This window comes from Gossypium arboreum, chromosome 5, assembly GCF_025698485.1.
Source record: "Gossypium arboreum isolate Shixiya-1 chromosome 5, ASM2569848v2, whole genome shotgun sequence".
NCBI classification, from domain to species: Eukaryota; Viridiplantae; Streptophyta; class Magnoliopsida; order Malvales; family Malvaceae; genus Gossypium; species Gossypium arboreum.
The window spans coordinates 22,689,886-22,714,028 of record NC_069074.1 but is presented as its reverse complement, the minus strand read 5'-3'; the positions used below and the strand labels follow the sequence as shown (position 1 = coordinate 22,714,028).

At 32.5% G+C, this 24,143-nt stretch overlaps 3 protein-coding genes across 7 annotated transcripts; 2 read left to right on the top strand and 1 right to left on the bottom strand.

Moving 5' to 3' along the window:
• The first annotated feature begins 1,102 nt into the window (after positions 1-1,102).
• Positions 1,103-8,735, top strand: LOC108480414 (NAD kinase 2, chloroplastic-like). Of its 4 annotated transcripts, none has more exons than XM_017783408.2 (9): positions 1,103-1,411; positions 2,839-4,797; positions 5,397-5,518; positions 5,611-5,752; positions 5,848-6,072; positions 6,792-6,866; positions 6,977-7,078; positions 7,756-7,978; positions 8,387-8,735. In XM_017783408.2, exons 1-8 carry the CDS (start codon positions 1,331-1,333, stop codon positions 7,957-7,959), a joined length of 2,910 nt encoding a protein of 969 aa, XP_017638897.1. In that variant the 5' UTR covers positions 1,103-1,330; the 3' UTR covers positions 7,960-7,978; positions 8,387-8,735. The 4 variants fall into 4 exon arrangements, with proteins under 4 accessions (XP_017638897.1, XP_017638896.1, XP_052883517.1 ...); XM_053027557.1 differs by having other exon boundaries at positions 1,113-1,411; positions 2,842-4,797; XM_017783407.2 differs by lacking the exon at positions 8,387-8,735 and having other exon boundaries at positions 1,106-1,411; positions 7,756-8,211.
• Positions 8,736-11,362: 2,627 nt separating this feature from the next.
• Positions 11,363-13,624, top strand: LOC108480806 (uncharacterized). Of its 2 annotated transcripts, none has more exons than XM_017783916.2 (5): positions 11,363-11,481; positions 11,725-11,890; positions 12,198-12,249; positions 12,747-12,813; positions 13,296-13,624. In XM_017783916.2, the coding sequence occupies exons 2-5, from the start codon at positions 11,735-11,737 to the stop codon at positions 13,384-13,386; spliced, it is 366 nt and encodes a 121-aa protein (XP_017639405.1). In that variant the 5' UTR covers positions 11,363-11,481; positions 11,725-11,734; the 3' UTR covers positions 13,387-13,624. The 2 variants fall into 2 exon arrangements, with proteins under 2 accessions (XP_017639405.1, XP_052883679.1); XM_053027719.1 differs by having other exon boundaries at positions 11,410-11,481; positions 11,802-11,890.
• Positions 13,625-19,392: 5,768 nt separating this feature from the next.
• On the bottom strand, positions 19,393-23,766 carry LOC108480094 (amino acid permease 3). Its single transcript, XM_017782946.2, has 7 exons — positions 23,639-23,766; positions 22,688-22,811; positions 21,111-21,344; positions 20,917-21,010; positions 20,605-20,819; positions 20,375-20,514; positions 19,393-20,283 (listed from the first exon to the last, which is right to left on the bottom strand). Exons 1-7 carry the CDS (start codon positions 23,642-23,644, stop codon positions 19,630-19,632), a joined length of 1,467 nt encoding a protein of 488 aa, XP_017638435.1. The 5' UTR covers positions 23,645-23,766; the 3' UTR covers positions 19,393-19,629.
• Between the last annotated feature and the right edge of the window lie 377 nt (positions 23,767-24,143).

Here is a 24,143-nt window from a genome sequence, read left to right as displayed (position 1 = left end):
AACATAACTTGCCGAATGGTTTTACCTAATTTAATAATTTTTTAGCATACAATCATATTTTAAATCTACGTAATAATTGTAAAATCTAATATAAAATTTACCTCGTTATTAGTGGGAATGTATAAGGGTGGTTCACTCGAGGACGTAAAAATGGAAAGCGAAACCGTGCCAATGATTGCAGTAGTGATAAACATCCTCTGATTTTGGCTTTATTCGGTTGCGTCGCCCCGCACATCTCTTGGTACAATGTTGCTAACACGATAGACCCCCAACTTAATTCACCAGCTGCTCTAAAATCAACGAGTTTCAGCAGCCATCTCAGATGTACGTGGTTTCGTGACAAGTCCGGCATCAGATAACCTCTAATCATCTCAAGAATGTATGCCCGAACATATCGTATTCTTTAATTCAGTCGAATCATTATCCGGCTCCGAAAATGTGTCTCGTAACCAGCTCATCTCGATCCGACCTCCGTTAAGATTATCCAAAATAGCACCCAAAAGCTCATAGCATATGAACTCCCCAATCAGCAGATTGAACGGGCCCGGTGACTGCGTACCTATCGACCAGCAATCCCAATTGCAATTGTACGTCTTCTAGAGTGATAGTATACTCTCCGCATGGAAGATGGAAAGTGTGCGTCTTGGGTTTCCACCTCTCTATCAACTTGCTGATTAGTTTCGGGTCCAACTTGCACCTCTGGCCTATCGTGGCCATGTGCCAAAAACCCGCTTCCTGCAGGTAATTCTCTATGAACGGCAATGGAGGATCAGACATATTATAGATATATCATTACAACACCCGATCTACAGACTGTTATAAAAAGATTATAAAATAAATATTAATTAAAATTGCATAAATGAAAAAAAATACTATTCAAAAATTAATTAAACTTATCACTTACTATTGTCATTTGATCGACGGAGATGTGTTTCGTATCGAGATGAATTAATTCTCCGGCCATTGCTAATGCGATCAAATATTTTTACAATTTAAAAAATAAAACTAATTCAAAAAAAATTAAATAGAGCTTTTTTGCAAAATTAAAAAGAGCTTTAATAAGAATTGAAAGAAATTTGAGAGAATTTGGAGAGAAATTAGAGAGAATTGTGAGAAGACTATTGTGTGAAAAAATGAAAAGGGGGAGGGGCCTCTTATAGTTTTTTTTGACCGTTAGAGTTCAAACAGTCAAGTGACCTTTGGGGGTGGGACAAAATGCTCCTCTAGAGATGCATTTTGCTGAGACGTCCCCTGACTTTGCGCTGACATAAACGTACTTTTATGAAAAATAACTTTTTCTGATAAATAATTAAAATTCAATCCTCTAGAGATGGAAAGTGTGCGTCTTGCGCTTAAAGTGAAGGCGGAGTTATCCAAGTCTTTCTCTGTCAATCTCGGTTTGGATTCCCAGGTTTTTTCTTCTTATTTTCTCTCACTTAATTCTTTTTCACTTTCCTCTCACTTTGTTTTCTTTTTTTTTTCCTGCCTTTTATGTTAGTTTCAATCGTATTTTGTTATTGAAACAAATATTACTCGGTTGTAATGACTGGCATAGTCTTAGGGCTGGTGTTATCTAATTTGTTGGAAATACTCTGATTTTGATTTGTATAGACATTGCAATTGCTCCTGCTTTTAGTTTAAGAACCTTAAGGGCAATGCTGATCTATGGCTTCTATATGTTCTATATGAGCTTCGATTCCTGGTTCCAGTTTTGTTCTATAAATTATTTGTTTATGCAATTTCTCAAATTTAAGATTTTTATGATAGTTCATGCTTCATACCTGCTTAAAGTAGGAAAGCCTGGCTACTTCTATGGCAACTAGTTGATGCAATGGACTGCGTCTGCATTTAAGTATTTAAGTATTGTCTGCTTTGGAGAAGACTGTCCTCACGGTTTTGCCATTTGAGAAAAAGTGTCTCATGAGGGGAAGGTGGTTATTTGCTTTATGTAGCCATAGTCTAATCCTTAGCTAGTTGATGTAGGATAGTTCCCTCCCTCCTTTATGTAAGAAGCTTGGCAATATCTGAATGAGCTGAATGTGGGTTCCTGCTTTGTTGTATGAAGTATTGTTTGTGCAATATCTCAATTTTAGAATTTGTTTAATAGTTCATACCTCTTCTAAGTAAGAAAAGCCTAGTCATTCCTATTGCTGCTAACATGGTGTGATTTTTTACTTTCACTGAATTAGCTGATTATGATCCTTGTCATTGTTTCTGTTAAAATACGCACTAATAAATTTGTTCCTGAATATGCCATTAAGGTCTATTTGGTATGAACAAAAGAGCTGGAAGTAGCTTTAAAAAAGGAAGAAAGGTCTCTTGATTCTCTCAAGCATTTTACTGAACTCATGCTGGATTAAATACAGTGATTATTGATATTCTGTTGTGACATCCAATCCATGTCCTCCTGTGAATTAACCACATTCTTTATGCATATCTGCGGAGCATAATGAAACAGCAACAATAATTGGTCAATATTATCCTTCTCTAAGCTTTTTTAATGCCTTGTCTTCATCTTTTTTTGTTTATCCTCGATGTCCATTTAACAGTCTATGTTTGGGGTTCATGGCTGCCCCTCTCAACAATGCATCTCCAAGGTCCTTGAGAGTGCAATGTGCCTTACCATTGCATCCAACGCTTGTTGGTGCCTTGTTTCTGTCTTTAGATGCCAATAATTTGTATCAATACATTTGAGTTACATTGCTGCTCTTCCCCCAACACCACCACACAACAAAATTTTAGACTGTTTTTGTTAGCTGTGTTTAATGTCTATTTTCCATAGAGAAGAAATTGGATTCTCTTTTCTTGCATCATCTGACACTGCTTTATCTGGATTAGAAGACTGCCCAGTCTCATGATGTATCACAATTACGGTGGATTGGTCCAGTTCCTGGGGATATTGCAGAAGTTGAGGCTTATTGTAGAATATTTAGAGCAGCTGAAAGGCTCCATACCGCTTTGATGGAGACTCTATGCAATCCACTAACAGGTGAATGTAGTGTTTCATATGATTTCACACCAGAGGAAAAACCAGTGGCAGAGGATAAGATTGTGTCTGTGCTTGGTTGCATGCTATCTCTTTTGAACAAAGGAAGAGAAGATGTTCTTTCTGGAAGAGTTTCAGTTATGAATACTTTTCGCATGGCAGATATGCGTGTTATGGAGGATAAGCTTCCACCACTTGCTCTTTTCAGGAGTGAGATGAAGAGGTGTTGTGAGAGCTTACATGTCGCTCTTGAGAACTATTTGACACCTGATGATTATCGAAGTCTGAATGTTTGGAGGAAGTTGCAAAGGTTGAAGAATGCTTGTTACGATTTGGGTTTTCCACGCAAGGATAACCATCCATGCCATACATTGTTCGCCAACTGGCAATCTGTTTGTTGGTCCACCTCTAAAGAAGAGGTAGAGTCAAAAGATTGTGAAATAGAATTTTGGAGGGGTGGTCAAGTGACAGAGGAAGGTCTGAAGTGGTTGATTGACAAAGGATTTAAAACCATTGTTGATCTAAGAGCTGAGACTGTAAAGGACAACTTTTATCAATCAGCCTTGGATGATGCTATTTTATCTGGGAAAGTTGAATTTGTAAAAATTCCGGTGGAGGTTGGAACGGCACCTTCCATGGAGCAGGTTGAGAAGTTTGCGTCTTTGGTTTCAGATTGCAACAAAAAGCCAGTCTATCTCCATAGTAAGGAAGGAGTATGGAGAACTTCTGCAATGGTCTCCAGATGGCAGCAGTACATGACTCGCTTTGCATCTGTTTCAAATCAGTCAGCAAGTCCAAGTGATGCATTGTCACTGGACGCAAATGGATTGGGAACACTTCGGCCATCTTCTAGTAAAGAAGAAAAGTTCAAGTTACAAGAGACAAATAAGCTATTGGAAGAAAGTTCAATTTTGATTTGTAGTTCTAATGGGGAACATCTAGAAGGAGCCTTCTCAGACAGCGATAAAGAAGATCACAGAATTTGTGAGGCCAACAATGACCCTATTCCCAGCCAAGTTATGACATCTGGGGAAGCAGTTGATAATGAGAATGGATCAAAGATTAACATCTATCAGAATGCCAATCCTCTACAGGCTCAGTTTCCTCCTTGCAATGTTTTCTCTAGAAAAGAAATGTCCAAGTTTCTAAGGAGTAAAAAGATCTCTCCTCCAATGCATTTTAATCGTCAGCTCAAAAGATTGGAGATCCAGCCTGTTTCAGGAGAGATTTCTATTGGAGGAACATGGGGAAGTGAGGTGGTTCATGCTAATGCTAAATCAGGGCTTGTAGAGACTGAAAGTTCAAACGGAGTATTTAGTGCTAAAAATCAAGCTCAAGAGAATAAGAACCTTGCTGCTGCCAATGAGAAACGCATGAATGGAACTAGTTATGCTTCCAGTAGCCTAAATGTGAATGGATTTGTTGAAGGTGAGAGATATTCCATGACTGAAACCAAGGTCGCAACTTTAGACAGTAGTTCCGATGGGCATGTTACATCTAACTCTTTGAGCAAGATCCAGAAGAGCAATGGAAATGCCTCCTCCTATTCAAGCGATGATGAATTGGTGTCAATTGAGGGAAATATGTGTGCTTCTGCAACTGGTGTTGTAAGAGTGCAGTCAAGAAAGAAAGCAGAGATGTTTTTAGTGCGGACAGATGGGTTCTCTTGTGCCAGGGAAAAGGTGACTGAATCTTCCTTGGCCTTCACTCATCCTAGCACCCAACAACAGATGCTTATGTGGAAGTCTACACCAAAGACTGTATTACTGTTAAAGAAGCTGGGACCCGAACTGATGAAAGAAGCTAAAGAGGTACCATATGAAGAATTTGTTTGTTAATGCGAATAATTACCTCCTTGCACTTTGAAAAGTAACTATTAGAGTATTTCTATGTTAGTCAGTTCTAATTTCTATTGGTTTGTGCATGCATAATCTGAAACCGGAATGACACTGGGATCAGACTTATAGATTCCGTGGATGTTGATGGGGCTGAATGTAGACACTTGTAACCTTGATGTTTTGCATGCTTGAATTGTTCCAACTATTAGGGTACTATTTGAATTGGTTTCAGTTTTCAATCCTCTTAGTATTGTTGTTTTTGTTTCTTATACAAGTATTCAATTTTCATTGGAATTTTTGATAGACATAGATGGAGGTAGAGTGGGGAATTGGTATGTTAAACTTGTGACATGTTGAGGGTAAGTTGTGGATAATAACAGGTGGTTGACAAAGGATCTTGTTGTTAGGAAGTCAATGTAAGGCATAATAAGTAACATCTTCAAAATCTAACTTGAGCAATGATAGTTTCTTGAACTGGCAGTTGCAAATGCATCCCATTTTTTTCTGCAGTTGATACGGTTGTTCGTTTGGTATGTAGCAGTTGTAACTGCATTTTTGTGTTTGATGCTCAGGTTGCTTCTTTCTTGTATTATCAAGAGAAAATGAATGTCCTTGTTGAACCTGAGGTCCATGACATATTTGCTAGAATCCCTGGGTTTGGATTTGTTCAAACCTTTTACACTCAAGATACCAGGTAGCACTATGATTTAATGTGCAATAGAGTTGACAATCTAGTATTCCTCAAACTTGAGTTAGAATCTTACTTATTGTATGCTCTCATGACAGTGATCTCCATGAGAGGGTTGATTTTGTGGCATGCTTGGGTGGCGATGGGGTTATATTGCATGCATCAAATTTATTTAGAGGTGCTGTACCACCTGTTGTATCATTTAATCTTGGATCTCTTGGATTCCTCACTTCCCACACTGTAAGTTGTCCAGTTATGTGATCTTTGTTACTGGATATTGAGTTTCCTCATGATTTTTTATATGTTCAATACTTTCTAACTATTTATTACTATAGTTTGAAGACTACAGGCAAGACTTGAAACAGGTTATCCATGGTAATAACACAGCAGAAGGTGTTTACATAACTCTTAGAATGCGCCTACGGTGTGAGATTTTTCGAAATGGTAAAGCAGTTCCAGGGAAAATATTTGATGTCCTAAATGAGGTCGTTGTTGATCGGGGTTCTAATCCATACCTTTCTAAGATTGAATGTTATGAACATGACCGACTAATAACGAAGGTTAGTTAATTATTTTCCATGAAAAGATAAAGAAAAAAAATTTTAGCCTCAATTATCGTTTTTTCTTTTTTCCTTTTTTTTTTTATGCTTTAGTTGTTAAAATGTACGATCTAAAATAAGTTCAGAGGTGGCCAATCTTTTATGACCTTCTGACGCTTTCATTTAACTAAAAATCAGAAAATTGCCTGCGCTTAGCTGCGGAGCAAATTTTTATTTATGCTTTTAACTTCTATATATTTTATTCTTTTTCATCACAAAATTAATAGTTGATTGATATTTATTGTATTTTATTATGTGCATATTTGATTACAATGCTTTTATTTTAATTTTATTTAATAAAATGTTTTTTCCCCATATTTTTCTTAGTGTTGATAGTTTACTTTTTAATTGGATTTTAATAATATTTTGTTCTCTTTATATATATTTTTGGTAATTTTGTATTTTTATACTGATTTCATTTCTCTTTTTAGATAACATTTGAAGATGGCTGGCAGCCAATAACGCTTAATTGAGGCTGTAAAATAATATAAAACTGTTTTAATATGATTTATTTTACTGATTTTGTAACAACTGTTTTCACTAATTGAATCCCCCCCCCCCCCCTTTCTGTTTAAAAGAGGATTAGTTGGATGCAAAATGGCAGCCATTTGTGGCCCTAATTGAGGCCTTAAAATATACAAAAGCTTCGTTCTAATATAATGTCATTGATATGCCTCTAGGTGCAAGGTGATGGAGTCATAGTAGCTACTCCTACAGGGAGTACTGCTTATTCTACAGCTGCTGGAGGTTCCATGGTAGGTTGTCCTTTCAAGTTTCAGAGATACACGTGAGGTTTATTTTATATTACACCATTTTTGGTATCACTGGTTATCCTGTAAGTAACAAGATACTGTTGTTGATGCAGGTTCATCCAAATGTTCCTTGCATGCTTTTCACTCCTATCTGCCCACATTCCCTCTCATTTAGACCTGTTATACTTCCAGATTCTGCAAGGCTTGAATTGAAGGTAAATGCGCTTATAGTTTATTTTATAATTTTTTCCCCAAAATGAGAACAAAGTAGAATTCTTTTATGCTTTGGTTTAAACTACTGTACATTTTTTGCTTTAAGCCGTCAAACTAGGTTAACATTCTATTTTTTTCAATTGAATGTTGTTTATCATGTTGCATATTAGAAAAGGTTAATTACTTCTTTTTGTCGTGCATGATGGCTCAATGCTTGTCAAAAGATGTTAACATGGGAAGAACAATTTTAAGTTCGGTCTGTTGATCCTCTTAGTTTGTCGGCATATTACCTACATTATATAGGTGTGGGTATGATAATATATGTCCATCGGCATTCGAGTCCACCCTTCTAAACTTCATGTGAAAGGTTTGTTTTGTTTTCAAGAATTTGACGTTATCCAGTCTTTGCTATATTATTTAAGGATTCCTCTATTGCTATTCCTAATCCCTGGTTAACCATGTTAGTTTTCATTGGCATATGAGAATAAGATCATTTCTTTTGCACGAGCTTAGAGCACTTGTTGCTAAACAAGGCATAAAAAATGTATGAATTTGCCACATCTCGTCTCAGATTTCTTTAACAATAACATCACAATATCTGCATTTGAAGGAAACTTCTTAGCCAAGTTATGTGCATTATATAAAGCACTGAGACACAATTTTGTTTGTGGTTTCACAGATACCTGATGACGCTAGGAGTAATGCTTGGGTTTCTTTTGATGGGAAAAGAAGGCAGCAACTCTCACGAGGACATTCTGTCAGAATATCCATGAGCCAGCACCCCCTTCCAACTGTCAATAAATGCGATCAAACTGGTGATTGGTTCCACAGTTTGATTCGTTGCCTCAACTGGAACGAGCGAATGGATCAAAAAGCCCTGTAAGGTCCTCAGACATGGGAAAGTAAGTTTCTTCGTCCTCTAACATATGATAAAGGTTAATGTAAATTGCTGTACAGATTTAAATTGGAAAGAGTAGTAAGTTTAACAGACAAAGAGTGACATTTTATTCATTACCACGATAGGCTTCACCATGAAAGTAAAGTTTGTCAATTGACAAAGAGTGACATTTTAGTCATGATACAGCTTTAAAGTAAATAAAAAGATCTAATATTTATTTTTTGTTGAAGGATCTAATCATTGTGTGTTTTGTTTCGGTTAGTTACATGCATTTTTTTTCCTTGTAGTTTTTCTATTGTGTATTTTTGCAACTAAATGAAGGAATGGTACAAAACTTTGTTACTCCAACTTAGGTAAGAGTTTGGGACACGGGTATGTGTATTGACATTGATATTTCAATTTGCCCATGCAGGATCTCATATTGGCTATATAGGGTTAATGTAGATTTTAGTACTTGAATTCGGCATGTAAATCGATCATCCAACTCCCCTTTTTAGGAAACCCATTGCTCCTTCAATCGGTTGCTTCTCCTCCTCAGCTCTAGACTTTGCTATTACCAAGCAACCTCAACTCAATACAAAATAAATCTAATGCTTTCTTCAACTCCATCTTTTAGCAGCTCTCTCCTATTTCTTTGTTTGTAATTCCATGCTTGACAGCCTAAGAATTGGAAAGGGGAAAGCTTTTGACGAACAGGAAAATTTTGGGTAAAATTTTTGCTTTGATTTAAGGGCTTTTGCTTTGAATGATTTTGGGTAAAATCAATGCTTGAGATTTTCTTTTTCCCCTCCAAAGGAATTTACGAATTTATTATTATGGGAATTCATTTGTATGGCTCTTCATTAGTTACAAAGCCAGAAATCATGTTCAAAAGGATTTTTGCTTTATTGAAAGAATCCAGCCTTAGGTTTACATTTTATAGGCCCCAGATGGCTTAGTATTCAAAGTTGATATTTATAGGCTTAAACAGGTCTCCAAAGTATATAGTTTGCTTCACTTAGGTACTAAAATTTTTAATAAAAGTGGTGCTTCATTTTATCTCGAAACAATATATCAACTAATGATAACATGACATGCGGCATGTTCAAATGTTCTTATTGGACGTCTTGCTATTCGGTTTTTTTGCGAATTTAATTTTTGTACTTTAATTTAATCATTTTTAGTCTTTGTATTTTTTGAATATAGAAATCTTAGTCACGATTAAAAATAACTCTTAAATTTATTAAGATATGTTATTTTCAAAATGATACAACAAACATACTATCACATGGGTAATGTCATATCGGTTTGTTATCTTCACATATTATTAAAAAAATCAGTTAATAGATTTATCGGTTATCATTTGCGTTAAGATAGAAATTTCAAAATTGAAAAGTATAAGGACTAAAATAATTTAATTGAAGAACATGAATTAAATTTACAAATTTACATATAGCAAAATTAATGGTTGAATTAAATAAAATGAATTTAATTGTTAATGTTTGAGTTAAAATTAAATTTTTAAAAAATAGAATGACTAAAATTGATCAAATTAAAAATATAAAAATTAAAATTCATTAAGGATTAAATATTCAGCTTATGCAAAGCACGGAGAGTAACAGCATCATTTAACCATATATTAATGGTTGAATATTTATGTACACTTACTTTGTGAGTAAAACAAATAATTATTAAAAATACATTTATATTAGAAAAATAAACAAAAAGTGAAAATAGGAGAATTGATAAATAAAAGAAATTCATTTAAATGAAAAGATCAAACTACTAAGATAATCTTATAAACATGTATTGTTTATTTTGCAATCTGGTTTTATGAACTTCAAAATAGTGCCCAAAAAATCAGAATAGAAAGAAAAGTTAGGTAGCAGAAAAAAAAAACAAAATGTAATTGCAATTATAGTTTTCTTCAAATAAAAACTAGAACTGAAATGTCGTTTTATGCTTTTTAACTTTAATATTGTATTATATAATATTATTTCTCATTCTGGGTATACCAAATTTTATTTCTTAAAATGCGATTTTTTAATAATTAAAATTGATTCTCACAGTTGAGAGTCAAAAACTATAATAGATACATTATATGAAATTCTGACACTTACATGCATCAAGTTTAGTGATGTTTAAATTTTATAATATATGGAGTTCAAGTACAGTTTAGATATATTTAAGCCTTCATCATTTACCTTAGCTTAAATCTAATCATAATAAATGCATTATATAAAACTCGAATTTATAAGTGTCGAGTTTATATAAGTTTAAGTTTTGATCATTTATTGTAAACTTAATAATAATAAATGCATTATATAGAGCTCTTATTCAAGAGAGTTCAACTTAAGTTTTATTTTTTGTATAGTATGATCACATAAGTAAGTTATGTCCATACTTCTTGATTATAAATTTTATAAATAAATATATTATAACACTTTTATAATAGATAAATTATTTTTATAATAAACTTTTTACCATAACTTTAGAAATTTTTAATATTTAAATAATATAATTTTTATTATAACTTTATAAAATATACAAAATATTTTTACAATATACATTTTAAGATTTATAATATAAGACATTTTTGCTATAACCATCCCAAACACTCAATATATGTCTATACTTATAATATAATTTTTATAACTTGTATAAAAATACTTTTTTGCCTGTAATTACCTGCATAATTACTCTAATTATCACATTTCCCTTAGCATTGGAAAGTGTAATTGGACGTTTTAATTACACCCAATTTAGTGAGACTTATTGATTATAATGGTTATCCAAACGTGTCGTGCTTGTGTAATTACAAGCAATTGTATTATAATCCAATTACTAAGTGACTTTTCAAACATTACTTTAAAAAACTTCAAATACTAACATAATAAAAGTAATATAGTTCAAGAACCAAAATCTTTCTCTCTTTTTGGGATAAATATAAAACTAGATGTGAATTTTGATTTAACGTACAATTTGATACATGAACTTAGGTTTTATATAATTATACACAATTACACATGTAATTGATTATGGATCAAATGTATGTATAAAACTTTTATTTTGATTCAATTGTTTATATTTTAAGAAATAAATATATTAATTTATTTCATATTAGATAAGCACAATCATTTATGCATGTAAACATAAAATAATATTATATAAATAATATAGTTAGTTCAAAAAAATAGTATTAAAAATTTGTGAAAACTAAAATTGAATTTTTTCTTTAAAAAGCTAAAATTAAATTAAATTAAAATATGATGTATAAAATTAAAAAAAATTATTTTAACCTTCAACATTTAATTAAAATTCATGAATAATTTTGAGATTTATTTATTATTGATAAAAGAAATTAATTACAATAACTTTTGAAAACCCTAAACTACCCCTAATTATTATTACCTATGAAACTGGAAATATTATATCTATATATAAGTAAAAATTTACTTCCCTTGTTCTGAGATTTTTACGCATCGGCAGAGCGACAGAGAGGATCAGGGCATTGCTAGGGCGTAAAAGGTACGGAAATTTTAGAATTTTTTCAAAAAATTTATGTTATTAGCATTCATTCCAAATCTTGATCTTACTTTATCGCATTACGAAGCTGAATTCCAATTTTATTTGAGGAGATCCGAAATTTCATCTGGTTTTATTGGATTGCGAAGTTGAATTCCAATTTTATTTGATGAAGATCCAAAATTTTACGTAGATTATAAGATCATGATTCAAATAGGGTTTATCTAAATTTTCACATGTTTGTAGATCGTTAGTCATGGCTGGATCAGGAAGTTCGATGCTATATTCATTTCTTTTGTTTACTGTCATTCTTTCACTCCAAGAAATGTATCGAGGGAAGTTAGCATCGTCGGAGCTTTTTACAATACTTGGAGGATTCATCAGCTCCCTCTTGTTTCTTGTGTTACTAACAGTGAGTCTCTAGAGGCCCTGAATCTACCCTTTTCTCATTTGTTAATCACCCAGATTCATAATCCTCTGATTTATGATATGAATTTCAAATTTCCTTGAATACATTAGCTGATGAATTGTTGTTCTTGTTATTTTAGTACATTAAGTTGATCCTAATTCCTATAGCTATCATGTTCTTTGGATTTTACAAGTGGGAATCCTCTTGTTAGTGAATTTACTAGCTGATGAACTAGTTATTGTTTTTGTGTGACTTGCATTACTTGATTTGGCGATAGAATCCATATTTTTCCTGACTTCTGTTCTTTCAGTTCATTGGGAATTTCCAGGAAGCAAGTGGAGTGAAGACCGGCTGGGGTGCTGGTAAGCATATAAATACCCTTTTTTTAAAGTTAATTTGTATGCTCTTCTTTTCTTCTTCATTAGTTATGGTGACAAAGGTCAGAGAGCAAAAAACCTTTTTAACATTTTATTGTAACTTTCCTTGGTGAGAATATAGCATGCATGGGCCACTCATGGCTTATGAGTTTCACTACTGAACAACAGCAGTAAGAAACTCAGAGGTTAAATATAAGAAACTCAGAGGTTAATATTTAAGTGTCGTAATTTCCTTGTTTCAGTAACAGCTACTTAAGTTCATTGAAACCCGATATTGACTTTTTCCTTTATGTGGAAGAAAAAATTATTTATTTTTTATCAACCAGGCATAGTTTTTCATTTAAAATGGAATTTAAGAATCCATCTTAATAAGTAGCATGTTCTTTTTTCATATTTTACAATGCACTGGGTTCTCTGCTACAGAAGTTATCATTTGTTAAGAAGACTAACTTGAATTTGCTCTTATTTGTTTCCTTTGGCAGTCATATTAGCAGAAGCTGTAGCACTGATTGCTGCTAGCACTGTCCACCGAGTGTGTATCACAACATGGTAATGTTAATAATTGACTCATTACCTGCATTATACTTCATGTTCCTACCATGTTTTCTTGATGAAAAACTTTTTAATCCATGAACATCGTGGTTTTATGAGTTTAATTTATGTGGAAGGAAGCATATGCTTAAGCAAAGTCCTCATATAATTGAGAACCAACCGATGTGAAAGTGAAACCAATAGTTGCTATGGAATAGAGTCATGGTGAAGCCAGGGTGATGGATTTGAACCTTAGACTTCCTTTTGACAAGTTTTAGGCTTATGACTAAACATGAATGTTAAAATGAGGAAAAGTATGCTTCCTAGTAAGTTTGTTCCATGCTATGGAAATGAGTGCCACTCAGAGTATAAAAGCACAAAAACTTGCTTGGTACGAGAAACTTTATGAATAATATGGACTGTTAGTACAACTAATGGCGAACCAGCATTTTGTTTTTTACAAAACTGCTTACCAATGACTACCTTCATGTTCAATGCAGTTTCTTGTTCTCGGCCGGGTTACTTTATGAGGTCAACAAGATTTCAGCAGTGACTGTTTCTAAAATTGAATCGAAAGCAAAGAGGCACTGAGCTAATAATTCCTTTTCAGTATAAAAGGTATTTGATTAGAAGGTTGCCTGTTTGTGCTATTAGGGGATTAAGATGTAATCAAAAGTTATCAGTGATGCCAATTTAGAAAATTTCCTTTAGACGTTACTGCTTTTCACTTATTGGCTCCAAGGACTTGTACATGTGTGGATGGCAGATAGATCTTCACCCCACTCTGCTTCCTCACCCTTTATTTCTTTTGAATGAAGAATTTTGAGAATCGTTATTGTTTTCCTCTTCATTTTGCTTTGGTTTTATATGACAACAATGTATCAGTGGATTCCAGTTTGTATGCAAGCAAATGACTTCATGCCCTGCCATGGCGAAGTGTGATGAATTAGAAAATAAAATTGGAAAAATGGAAGAAAGATTGAATGAGTTGAAAAATATAATGAAAATATAATTTCTTTCCATTAATGTGTTTGTGTTTGGTAGGAAACATAGAAAAAAAAAGTAATTTTCTTTCATTCAATGCTTGGTAGGATTGAAAAAATAAGTGGAAAGAAAATGAATTTTTTTAAAAATGTACAATTTCAATTTAGAATAATTTAATTATATACAGAGTAATTCTTTTAGAATAAATCTCATTTTTCTTTCATACAATTCATATTCAAAATTTACTTTGGTTTCAACTTTCACTCTCTTCTTTTCCACTTTTTGTACTTAAATGCGCTTCAAGTTAAACTTATGTTTGGATTGATTTGAAACAAGGAAAAGAAAGTAAGAGAAAGCAAAGGGTAAGTACCTTTTATATAAGCAAGGGAAGATAAAAGAATGTCAAATATCATCTTATTTTATTAATTTTCTAGATTAATTATTTGATAAAATGAAATATTTTAAACATTTTCTTATAAAAAAGATATAATTGAAAGAAAATATGTTATAATAACTTTCAACACATATACACATTAGTTTATTATTCACACCATGCATGTGTTAGTTTTATTTGTTTAATATATGTTTACACAATTTTTTAATTAAAAAGAAAATCTAAAAATATAATTAAATTGCTTTACAATAAAAAAAAGTTATTTTGTATTTTGAAATTATCATTACAATTTTTCGAATGGAAGTTTGGCTTAGGGGTTTTATCTCCTTGTTCATATAGAAAATAGAACCTTTCAGTAGTGTAAACATTCTTCTACAATTGTTACGAGCTTAGAACTTTAGTTTGGTAAAGCCGTGTAATCTTAAGTAATTTCTTGAGTTCAAATCCGCTTAAGTCAATCTTACTCTCAAAAAATGAGAATTCTCGTAAAAAAAATTTAAGGTACCAAAAACAAAACTTGAAAAGACAAAGGAACTTATATTAAACAGAAAAGCCAAAAGAGTAATAACATACTTAAGTAATTAAGTGAATACACTCAAAAGTATTCTATTAATTTGAAGGACTATAACTAAATGATTACAAATGATGGGGACTATAACTAAACAAAAGCTAAAAATTTTTTTTGGGAGGTCGAAATTAAATTGTAATTTTTACGATGGTAAAAATACAATCTCACCATTTTAATAGCCTATATCTTTTATAATTTTTAAAGAATTAAATTAATTTAAAGGGTTAAAGTGCAATTTTACATTTACTAATTTAAAATTTTAAAAATTTTAAAGGGCCTAAATGAAATATTTTTCATTTTAGGGGGGTCGGAGCCCCGGCCAACAGTATAGATAGAATTACATCAACAAGTAAGATTAGTGCCTATCTACTAGATGAGAGTATTAAAGAATTTAAACTCTATACATGCTTATCGTTTAGGATTTACAATTATTATCTTGTAACTCTAGTTTTACTAAAATATTTCACTAGGTCACTAAAGCTTCAAATAAATGAGTTTTTCATGCGTTTTACAAATCGAATCAATTTAAGTGAGTCAAATGAATCATATTTAATCAATTGACCACCATAAAATATTCTATATGCATTTCTCACCAAATTAGATCAGTGGCATATGACAATGCAACCCTCATAAAGTAGACTTTGGTGTATAATATAATTGTAGCATATATCTCTCCGTTCCTACCCATTTCGCCATCGCATCAATTACTCGGTTGCACTCCCGCAAAATATGCCCAACGATTACTTCCCACTATCGAAGAAGTAGACTCCTTGTATGTCTCCCTAGTGAACAAATGTTAACAGCCATATTTCAATATGTTACCAATTGCAAAACCTCAGCACAAACATTTTTCAGCATAATTTTTCGAAAGCCTCGAGCCACCTCCAACCCATCTCGGATAGCCTATAATTCCAAATGAAGAACCAATGCAATCCCAATGTTCCTACTAAATCCCGAAATCCATACGCTTTGTGAATCTCGTATAACACTCCAATCCTTCGCGCGATTCGTCCCGACCTCTACTGCTCCATCAATATTGTTTTTTTACCCATCCTTGGTCAGGTAATGTCCACTTATTCGATCCGCAGCTTTTTCAACCCCACAAGTCCAATTCCAAGAAAGAGATATCAACCTGTCCGTGCTACAGTCCGCTTGTTGAAAGATAAACAAATTGCGTTGCTGCCAAATTTCCCTGCACACTAACCCAAACAATGCAGGCTACGAAATTCTATCAGGTCGTATATGGAAGACGATTATTATTAAATTTTAAATTAAGTAGAATATGAGATTTATAAGTTATGACAACATTTTTTTTTGATTTAAAGATTTTATTTCAAATCATGTCACATAATATTTTACTGTCATTCAATGGTTAAATTCATTTTCAATAATAAAAGAATATGATTGGTATAACATTAATAGTTTAGCGATGTAATTGAAATATTTTGAAGTTTGAGGACCAATTTAGAATGAAAGCCGTTATTTGAAGATGTATGGCGCAATTAACTCATAAAAAAAGTTAGATATATGTTAATATAAATTAATTTATAATCATGTTTACTCTAGAATATCCATGCATCATTAAATATAGCTATTCACGTAAGTATGTAGCTTGATGTCTAATGTATCTGTCAGAGTTTTGTTTGAGCTAGTATGGATTTGGGCTGGTGAAGATACTTCAAGAGATTTGATACGATCTGCAAAACCAAAGGATGAGTTAAAAGGGCGTTGGAGTCGCTTTTTGATGCTAAAGGAATTTTCAGAGATGAGTTTAGTGAATGAGATGATGAAACGAAATATCTATCTGGGTATTTTAATACTTACCTTGCTCTTATCTTTCAGGTGATAGTTTTCTTAGTCTTAAAGTCCAAGCTGTGATGGGATTGACTCCTGCTTGCTCTGTATAATGAACTGACCGCGTCGATCCTTTGTCTTCTTGCTGTTAGCCTTGGCAGCTCAATCCTTTGTCAACTTTTGCCATCAGCATTGCTAGGTCTTCCGTCATGCTTACGAGTATAGTGTAACAATGTTATAATCAATTATTTTCTTTCCTTTTAACGGTTTAACAAGTAAAAATTGTCAATAATTTTTTTTTCATTTTTTATTAACTTTAACTATTCAAATAAAATACACATAAACTATTTTCTTTCTCACAATTTTTTTCCTTTCACTTTCTTGTTTTTTCCACACAAAATTTACCTGCAAATCATGTGATGATTTTGGTAAAAGTATGAAAAGCCTGTATATTTATGGTGAATTGCATTTCGATTCTCTATTAAAAAAATAAGTTTGATTAATTATTATATAGTTCTAAACGTGTAAATTTAGCCCGTACATTAAATTTTATTTGTTAAATGATGACGTGGAACATTAAATTCATGTTCAAATTTTTTTCTTTTATGGGTGAACTATGAAAATGGTCATCCAACTATGCGTTTTGTTTTATTTTAGTCACTTAACTATTAATTTTTTAATTTAGTGGCTAAATTTTTCGAAATTAAATATTTTAGTCACTCTGAGTTGATGTGAGTTTTTTTATTAGTCTAGTAAAAAATTAGCCTTTGAATGTTTACGTATTCTATCAATTTGATCTTAAATATAAAAAAATTAAAATTTAATCCTCAATGTTTACAAAGTTTGTCATTTTAATTTTAATTCTAAAAAAAATTTGACCTCAATATTTATAAAATCTGACAATTTAATCCTAGCTCTAAATATTTAAAAATCATTTTAGCCCTTTATAACCCATCGGCTAATTTATATGAGATATTAAAAAAAAAAAAGTACCCCAAGTCATTTTCAAAAGAACTCTAAAAAGTTGGGATAAAACACAAAAAATTAAGATCCAAAAGAAAATAAAGACATTAAAAATGTTATCTGCTGGGGTAGTAATGCAGTCAATTATTCCAGATAGGTTCCAATTCAATTGGTTTGCTCTACTATGAAGTTTAAATTATAGTAAAAGAAATTGTTGCAAGTGATTTGAAAGAATATACTATTTTCTTATTTTAATATCTCATATGAATGAGCCGATGGGTTTTAAAGGGCTAAAATAATTTTTAAACATTTTTAAAATTTTTAGAGTTAGGACTAAATTGATATATTTTGTAAATGTTGAGAGTCAAATTTATTTGATTTTTAGAATTAAAATGAAAATGACAAATTTATAAACATCAATGATTAAATTTGTTGAATTTTTATATTTATGATCAATTTGATAGAATGTGCAAATATTAGAGGCTAATTTTGTTACTAGACCAATAAAAAGCTTACGTTAGTGACTAAAATATTTATTTTCAAAAAGTTTAGTGACTAAATTAAAAAAATAATACTTGAGTTACTGAAATAAAACGAAAGGCATAGTTGAGTGCTCATTTTATAGTTTACCCATAAAAATAATTTTAGAATAGATTTAACCTTCCACATCATCATTTAAAAAAAATTTTAACCCAAAGATTAATTTACACATTTCAAAATATATAAAATAATTTACTTCTTTTTAATAAAGAGATCGAAATACAATCCACCCATAAATTAAAAACTTTTACCCATAATTTATAATATAAAACAATACTTCATTTCGTATTTCATAAAAAATAATTAATTCATTTGAAAATTAAAAAAAAGAAATAGTAAAATAAAGACTCACTTGTAGATTCTTCTCTAAAACTCTGGAAACAATCATTACCAATAAATACGGAAAAAAGACTCAAAAAGTTTAGTAGTACTAGGCAAAATGGACCCATTGATGACTAGTATCAACCCACTAATAATCCATCTATCCAGGGCCTACCACTTTCAGCCTATCCTTGGCGCCTGCCGGCTGTCTACCTACGCCCTTCGGCAGCCCCTCACCATGTCACTACCGCCGCTTAACTTTTTGCATCCATTCACCACAACCCGGAGCTTTTACATGTGCAACACATGATGAATTGTCCATCGTATCACCTTTTATGCCTTATTTAAGGTTTAAACTTGCACGTTTCTCAATTATACTGAAGACCAAAAAAAATGGCTCATTTAGGAGGCGGCATTATTATTATATCATGGTAGTGGCATTTTAGAAATAAGTGGGAGCACAAGTAGTGGAGTAGATAAGTCTCAAACAAGATTCTAATGGTGTGAATTATTTTGCCTTGAAATTGAAGTTAAATTGATCACTGATAAGTCCACTAAGTAAATGCTTGTAAAAGATTTGGGCTAATCGTAGCATAACATGATAAAAGGTTCCTACTTCATCCAGCTTTTTAGTTTTTAATAACACCAAAATCCAGGGGTCCAAGTGTTAAAAGGTCAAATCTATTGAGGGCCACTGAAAGTGAGCTTCTTTCCATCACCTTGTTTAATAGATGGACAGTGACAATCAGAATCTGTTCCTATGGCCTATGGATTAGTAAAAATCACCATTATTTAAAAAGAATAAATTCAATAAAGGTGATAGATACTGAAATTCAATGGATAAATGTTGTCTCTGTTTGCAGATAAGCTGGTGCCACTGTTGAATAGACATGTGCACTTTGACACTTTCAATGCTATATTGCTTTTAATGGAGGTGTCGGATTTCCCCACTAGATATTAAGCAGTTTTTGGCATGAACCATGCAGTAAAGTTTTTAAATTTCTAGCTTTAATTGTATGATAAAAAATTCAACTTGAGTTCAATTCTTTTCCATTTGGATTGAGTGACATTGAAAGTTGCAACTTACAAGTGGAAATGGTGACCCAAATGGCCTCCATTTTTTGTTGAATTTATAAGGTAATTAAAAACTGCAAATTCTGGCTTCATATGCACAGGAACGACAACCTTCATTTGTTCCTAAAAGATCAGTTTTTCTTCGCCTTTTACTGTCCGTGAATGTTGCGAATTATACCGGGTCAATTCTACCGAACTAGTATACTGTCGCAAAGGGCTTGAACGACTTGAGATCGAGAACAACCCCGGCAATCGAACCGGCAGCTGCGGCAATGGTGATAAAGAGACAAGCAATGCTAAGGATTTGAAGACAAACCCATCTTGTGCTCCACTTAGGTATCTTCTTTTGTGAAATGTACATCTCAACTGGGAAATAAACTGTTAATGGCCAAAATCCAAGTGCCCCAAGGAGTCCAACAATGTCATTAAAGAAAGGAAGAAGCATGGAGATCAATGTTGTAATGATCACAAAAATTGTCCTCCAAACCAATCGGAACAAGTTGAGATTGTAAGGGCGAAAACCCGGGATCGGGATTTTGATATCTTTGGTAATGAATTCACTGTCCGGAAACCGCTCGGTCGCGCTTTTCTCAATGAAGGCGAAAAGAGGTTGACAGTAAACTTGATATGCACCAACAAGGTGAATAACAATGGCAGCATTGGCAATATCAAGGAGCCAAAACGGGTTATAAAATCCAAAACCAGTTAAAAGGTTTCCAGGTGACAAGTCTCCAAAAGCAGCATAGCCCATGCAACCACACAACATGTAAAACAAGGTTGTCACTCCAACACTTATCAAGGTTGCTTTCTTCATTGTCTTTGATTCTGATGGTGGAGCCTTAAGGGTGTCCTATAAAAAAAATCACCATATTGTTCAAGTTGAACAAGTTCTAACGGCTTTAAGAAGAAATATTATTATAGTTTGGATAAATTATATATACCTGAATTTCAATGAGTATAAGGGAGTATGAATAGGCAAAAGCAATGTCTCCAAGTGCCTGGAAACTCCTCCATATTTTTTGGGTTTGAGTCACAGTTCCAACACTGATTCCAGTCAGGCTTCCCCTAATTTTCCCAGTTTCTAGTAAATTAAAAAATGTTATTAGATAAAAGTGTCGGACACTGATACTTAAAGAAAAACGAAGAGTGGTAGCAACGGAGCTGCTAATACCTGCTACTTTAGCAATACCAAGGCCAAGTCCAATTGTAGAGTAGGTGAAAGACATGACAGCAGCAACAATGGAAAGCCACCATAGTTGATCAAAGTCAGGAATTTGAGAGAAAATGATTTCAACAATACCAAAAGCAATCATATAAGGGTTGCTATTCATATGGCATGGATTTTTACCGCCACTAGCATGGAAGCAATTCGACCTTTTGATAGCCCTGTTATATCAAAACATCCAACTATTTTAGCCCCCCAACAAAAAAAAAAAACATATATTCTTTCATTAAATCTACAAATTTGAAGTTGGAAACTCACATCATGCTAATTGATGATGCAATTGTGTACCCAATGGCAACTCCAAAAAGGTTCAAGTATTGAACCCACCCACAAATCTTAACTTTAAACCCACCTGAAAAAGCAAAAATCAAATATGTTAAGCTTAAAAACATTTAGAAAAGAAAATCCGATTTGCTAATGGAAGTGAAAGTTTGATTTGTATAGATAGATACCAAGATTTGATCGGACAGCATCCATGTAAGTATAGTTTCGCTTGCCGTTAACAGGGTCACCAGAGCGGTAACAAGCAGCAAGAAGAGTGGAGGTGTAATAAGTTACAAAAGAAAACAAAATCATCACTATTGGACCAGCGATCCATCCCAGCTGAGCCGTGGCCCAAGCCAGTGACAGAACCCCTGAACCAATGACTGCTGTAATAATATGTGCGCTAGCGGTCCACACGGTTCCTGCCGAAAAGGAAAAACAGCGATGTTAAGGTCAGAAAAAAAAAATGTGAATTCAAACATGCTGATAGATCGAGTCACCCATCTAGGTACGAAGGTTTATTCGAAAAAGGATTTAGATTAATTTTAATGTTTATCTTTTTTTTACATGGCTCGAGTTTTGAGTAAGATTTTTTTGTCTAAACCCGACTTCATCCGCCCAAATATATTATATTATAAAAATAATTATATTAATTATATAGGTAAAATAATAATTATTTATATTATATTTATATTAAATCACTAACCCAATAACAATTAAATCTATTACCCAAAACCTAAAAAAACACTTAGTCAACTAAATAACCTAACACAAAATATAAAATTTTAAAAATATATTTAATACAATAAAACATTTACTATATTTATGGTATTATTTTTTAATATAATAAAACATTTATTATATTTATGGTATTATTTTTAATATAAATATTTTAATGTGTCGACGATTTTTACTTTACCTTTTTAGTGCATTTAGTGTATTATATTTTTTTAAAAATATTTTAAAATAAAATTAATCTAAAAATTTAAATATGGGCGGACTAAGTCGGGTCTAAGTTCACATTTCTTAAATTGGGTCAAGCTTGGACAAAAATGTAAGCCTATTTTTCAGGTCGATATGGGCCTAAGCTTGAAAAAATGGTCTAGATGCCTTACATGGGCTTGACTCGAACCCAACACACCTCAACCCATGAGCACCTATAGTTCCAAGTAAGTGTTTATCAATTGGGTTAGATTAGGATCGGTCTTAACCATGATATTAATACTAGATATACTTCTCAAGTCTAAACCAATTTAAAATATGAACTTAAAATTTTATTAAAACTCAACTATATTTATATATATTTAACTAAAATTCATTTTAACTGGTCCATATTATTTATATTATTTTTAATTTAATGTATAATAATTTTATATATTTTAATCTATTAAAATTATATATATAATTATCTTAATATTTTTTATGTTTATATTATAATAGTATATATTACTATATATTTAATTTTATAAATAATAAATTATTATAATATATAAAATAACATAATATAAAATATTATAAATCTAAAAATAACTAAATTTAAACCATAACCCAAACTATATTTTAAATGCAACCAATAAAACTCAATTTCAGTATGCAATGTTTTTATCCAAGCGCTTTTAAATTTCAGAATCATCTTCGAACTTCGATGGGTGATACCCCGTCGATAGGATGTGTAAGTGACCCTTTTTACCTTCCAAGTACAAAATTTAAAAAGGCAAACAAAAAGCCAAAAAGATTCATATCATTACAACTTGGTGGAACTTACCAGATCGCTTGAGGCGGCCGTCGTCATCATAGCACTTGGTCCCACCTTGTGGAAGCACATCAATGGAGAGGTCGAACACTTGGTTGTTGTGAAGGTGATTTCTTGCAGCTCCATCGTCTCCCATCTTTTGTTAAAGAAAAGAAAAGAAAACACCCAACAAAAATTAAGCCTGCGCCTTCTTGTCTGATAAACGAAATGATGAATAGAACCCCTTCAACTATAGCCTTGCAAGCTTCCTCTATAAATAAATCAAAGGTGATGGGTCTTTGACGTTGAGGTATCAACGTCCGGTTATGGCAGTGACAGTTGTTTTTCACTGACACTGAGATTTATACACTTCCCAATACTCCAAACGCAATGATTCAGAGCAATGAAGTCCCTCTTCCAGGAGATGGGGTAGAGATATGGGGAATTGAATTTGGGGGTTGGAGTTTATATAGCTGCTGTGGGTTGAAAAACAAAGGTTGCAAAGACTAGCACGTGTTCTAAATGACAGACCATATATTATTAAAATGGCCGCAGAGACCACTCACTCGGTTAAAACTACTAGGCATAGCCCTATCAGCCTCTCTTTCCGTGTTTAACCTATATCACAAAATCTTTCCTAACGATCTTAGGGTTACCCCACAAACTAGGCATGCATATCACTTCACTTTCCTAGTTGCTTGCAAGTTGCAAGTCTTTAATCCATTACAGACGCTCCCTGATTCACTGTTTTGGTTCCCAAGTGTTCTTATGACAGTTTAAAGAAGAAGGTTATCTCTGAATTTCAAACAGAGTAAATACCTTAATCAAGCAGATTGATTTACTTACTTATAGACTTCATGGTTAACTTGTAGCTTTTATATATTTTTATTATAAATAACAATTAGCTTAATTAACCATTACTTCCTTGAAAACCAAGTAAATGCTATACCCTACAAAACAAAAATGAGCTTAAAATATTCATACCTTCATTATTGTGCCTTAGGTACCCTCACCTCTCTACAAGGATAGATGCTAACAAGAAATAAATTTTAATATATTTTTGGTTATGAGTCTAGGTGATGAAATTTGGGTTGCTTATATAGTAGAAGGGAAGAGCTTTTTGCAAGAATAATTAAAATTTTAATTTATTGTCTTTAAAGGACCACCTTTGATTCAAATTCTCTTGGTCATTGCCTCTCCTCCATCCCTTATTGAAGGGGAATAAGGTTCCTTCTTCTTTATTTGCATGAACCCCAGAATTTTAATATTTATAATTACTTAATGACAGTCAAATACTTTGTTTAATTAAATGATCATAACCCTAAACAATAAACAAGGCTCCACTATTTCAGCCCTTTATTACAAAGGGAAAACAAACTTGTTTGAGTACAATACAATATGTATGAGCACATGTGTATTTATATAATTTTGATAAAATTCTAAACTTTTGGTTTTATTTTCTTTGATAAAATTCTCTTGATACTATTTT

Coding starts and splice junctions, on each gene's coding strand:
- LOC108480414 (XM_017783408.2), top strand. CDS start 1,331: ATGGAAAGTGTGCGTCTTGCGCTTAAAGTGAAGGCGGAGTTATCCAAG. Junction 6,073..6,791: donor ATGACCGACTAATAACGAAG/GTTAGTTAATTA, acceptor ATATGCCTCTAG/GTGCAAGGTGATGGAGTCAT. Junction 6,867..6,976: donor CAGCTGCTGGAGGTTCCATG/GTAGGTTGTCCT, acceptor TTGTTGATGCAG/GTTCATCCAAATGTTCCTTG.
- LOC108480806 (XM_017783916.2), top strand. CDS start 11,735: ATGGCTGGATCAGGAAGTTCGATGCTATATTCATTTCTTTTGTTTACT. Junction 11,891..12,197: donor TGTTTCTTGTGTTACTAACA/GTGAGTCTCTAG, acceptor CTGTTCTTTCAG/TTCATTGGGAATTTCCAGGA. Junction 12,250..12,746: donor GAAGACCGGCTGGGGTGCTG/GTAAGCATATAA, acceptor TTCCTTTGGCAG/TCATATTAGCAGAAGCTGTA.
- LOC108480094 (XM_017782946.2), bottom strand. Junction 21,345..22,687: donor CGGCCGCCTCAAGCGATCTG/GTAAGTTCCACC, acceptor CCTTTTCGGCAG/GAACCGTGTGGACCGCTAGC. Junction 21,011..21,110: donor TGCTGTCCGATCAAATCTTG/GTATCTATCTAT, acceptor TTGCTTTTTCAG/GTGGGTTTAAAGTTAAGATT.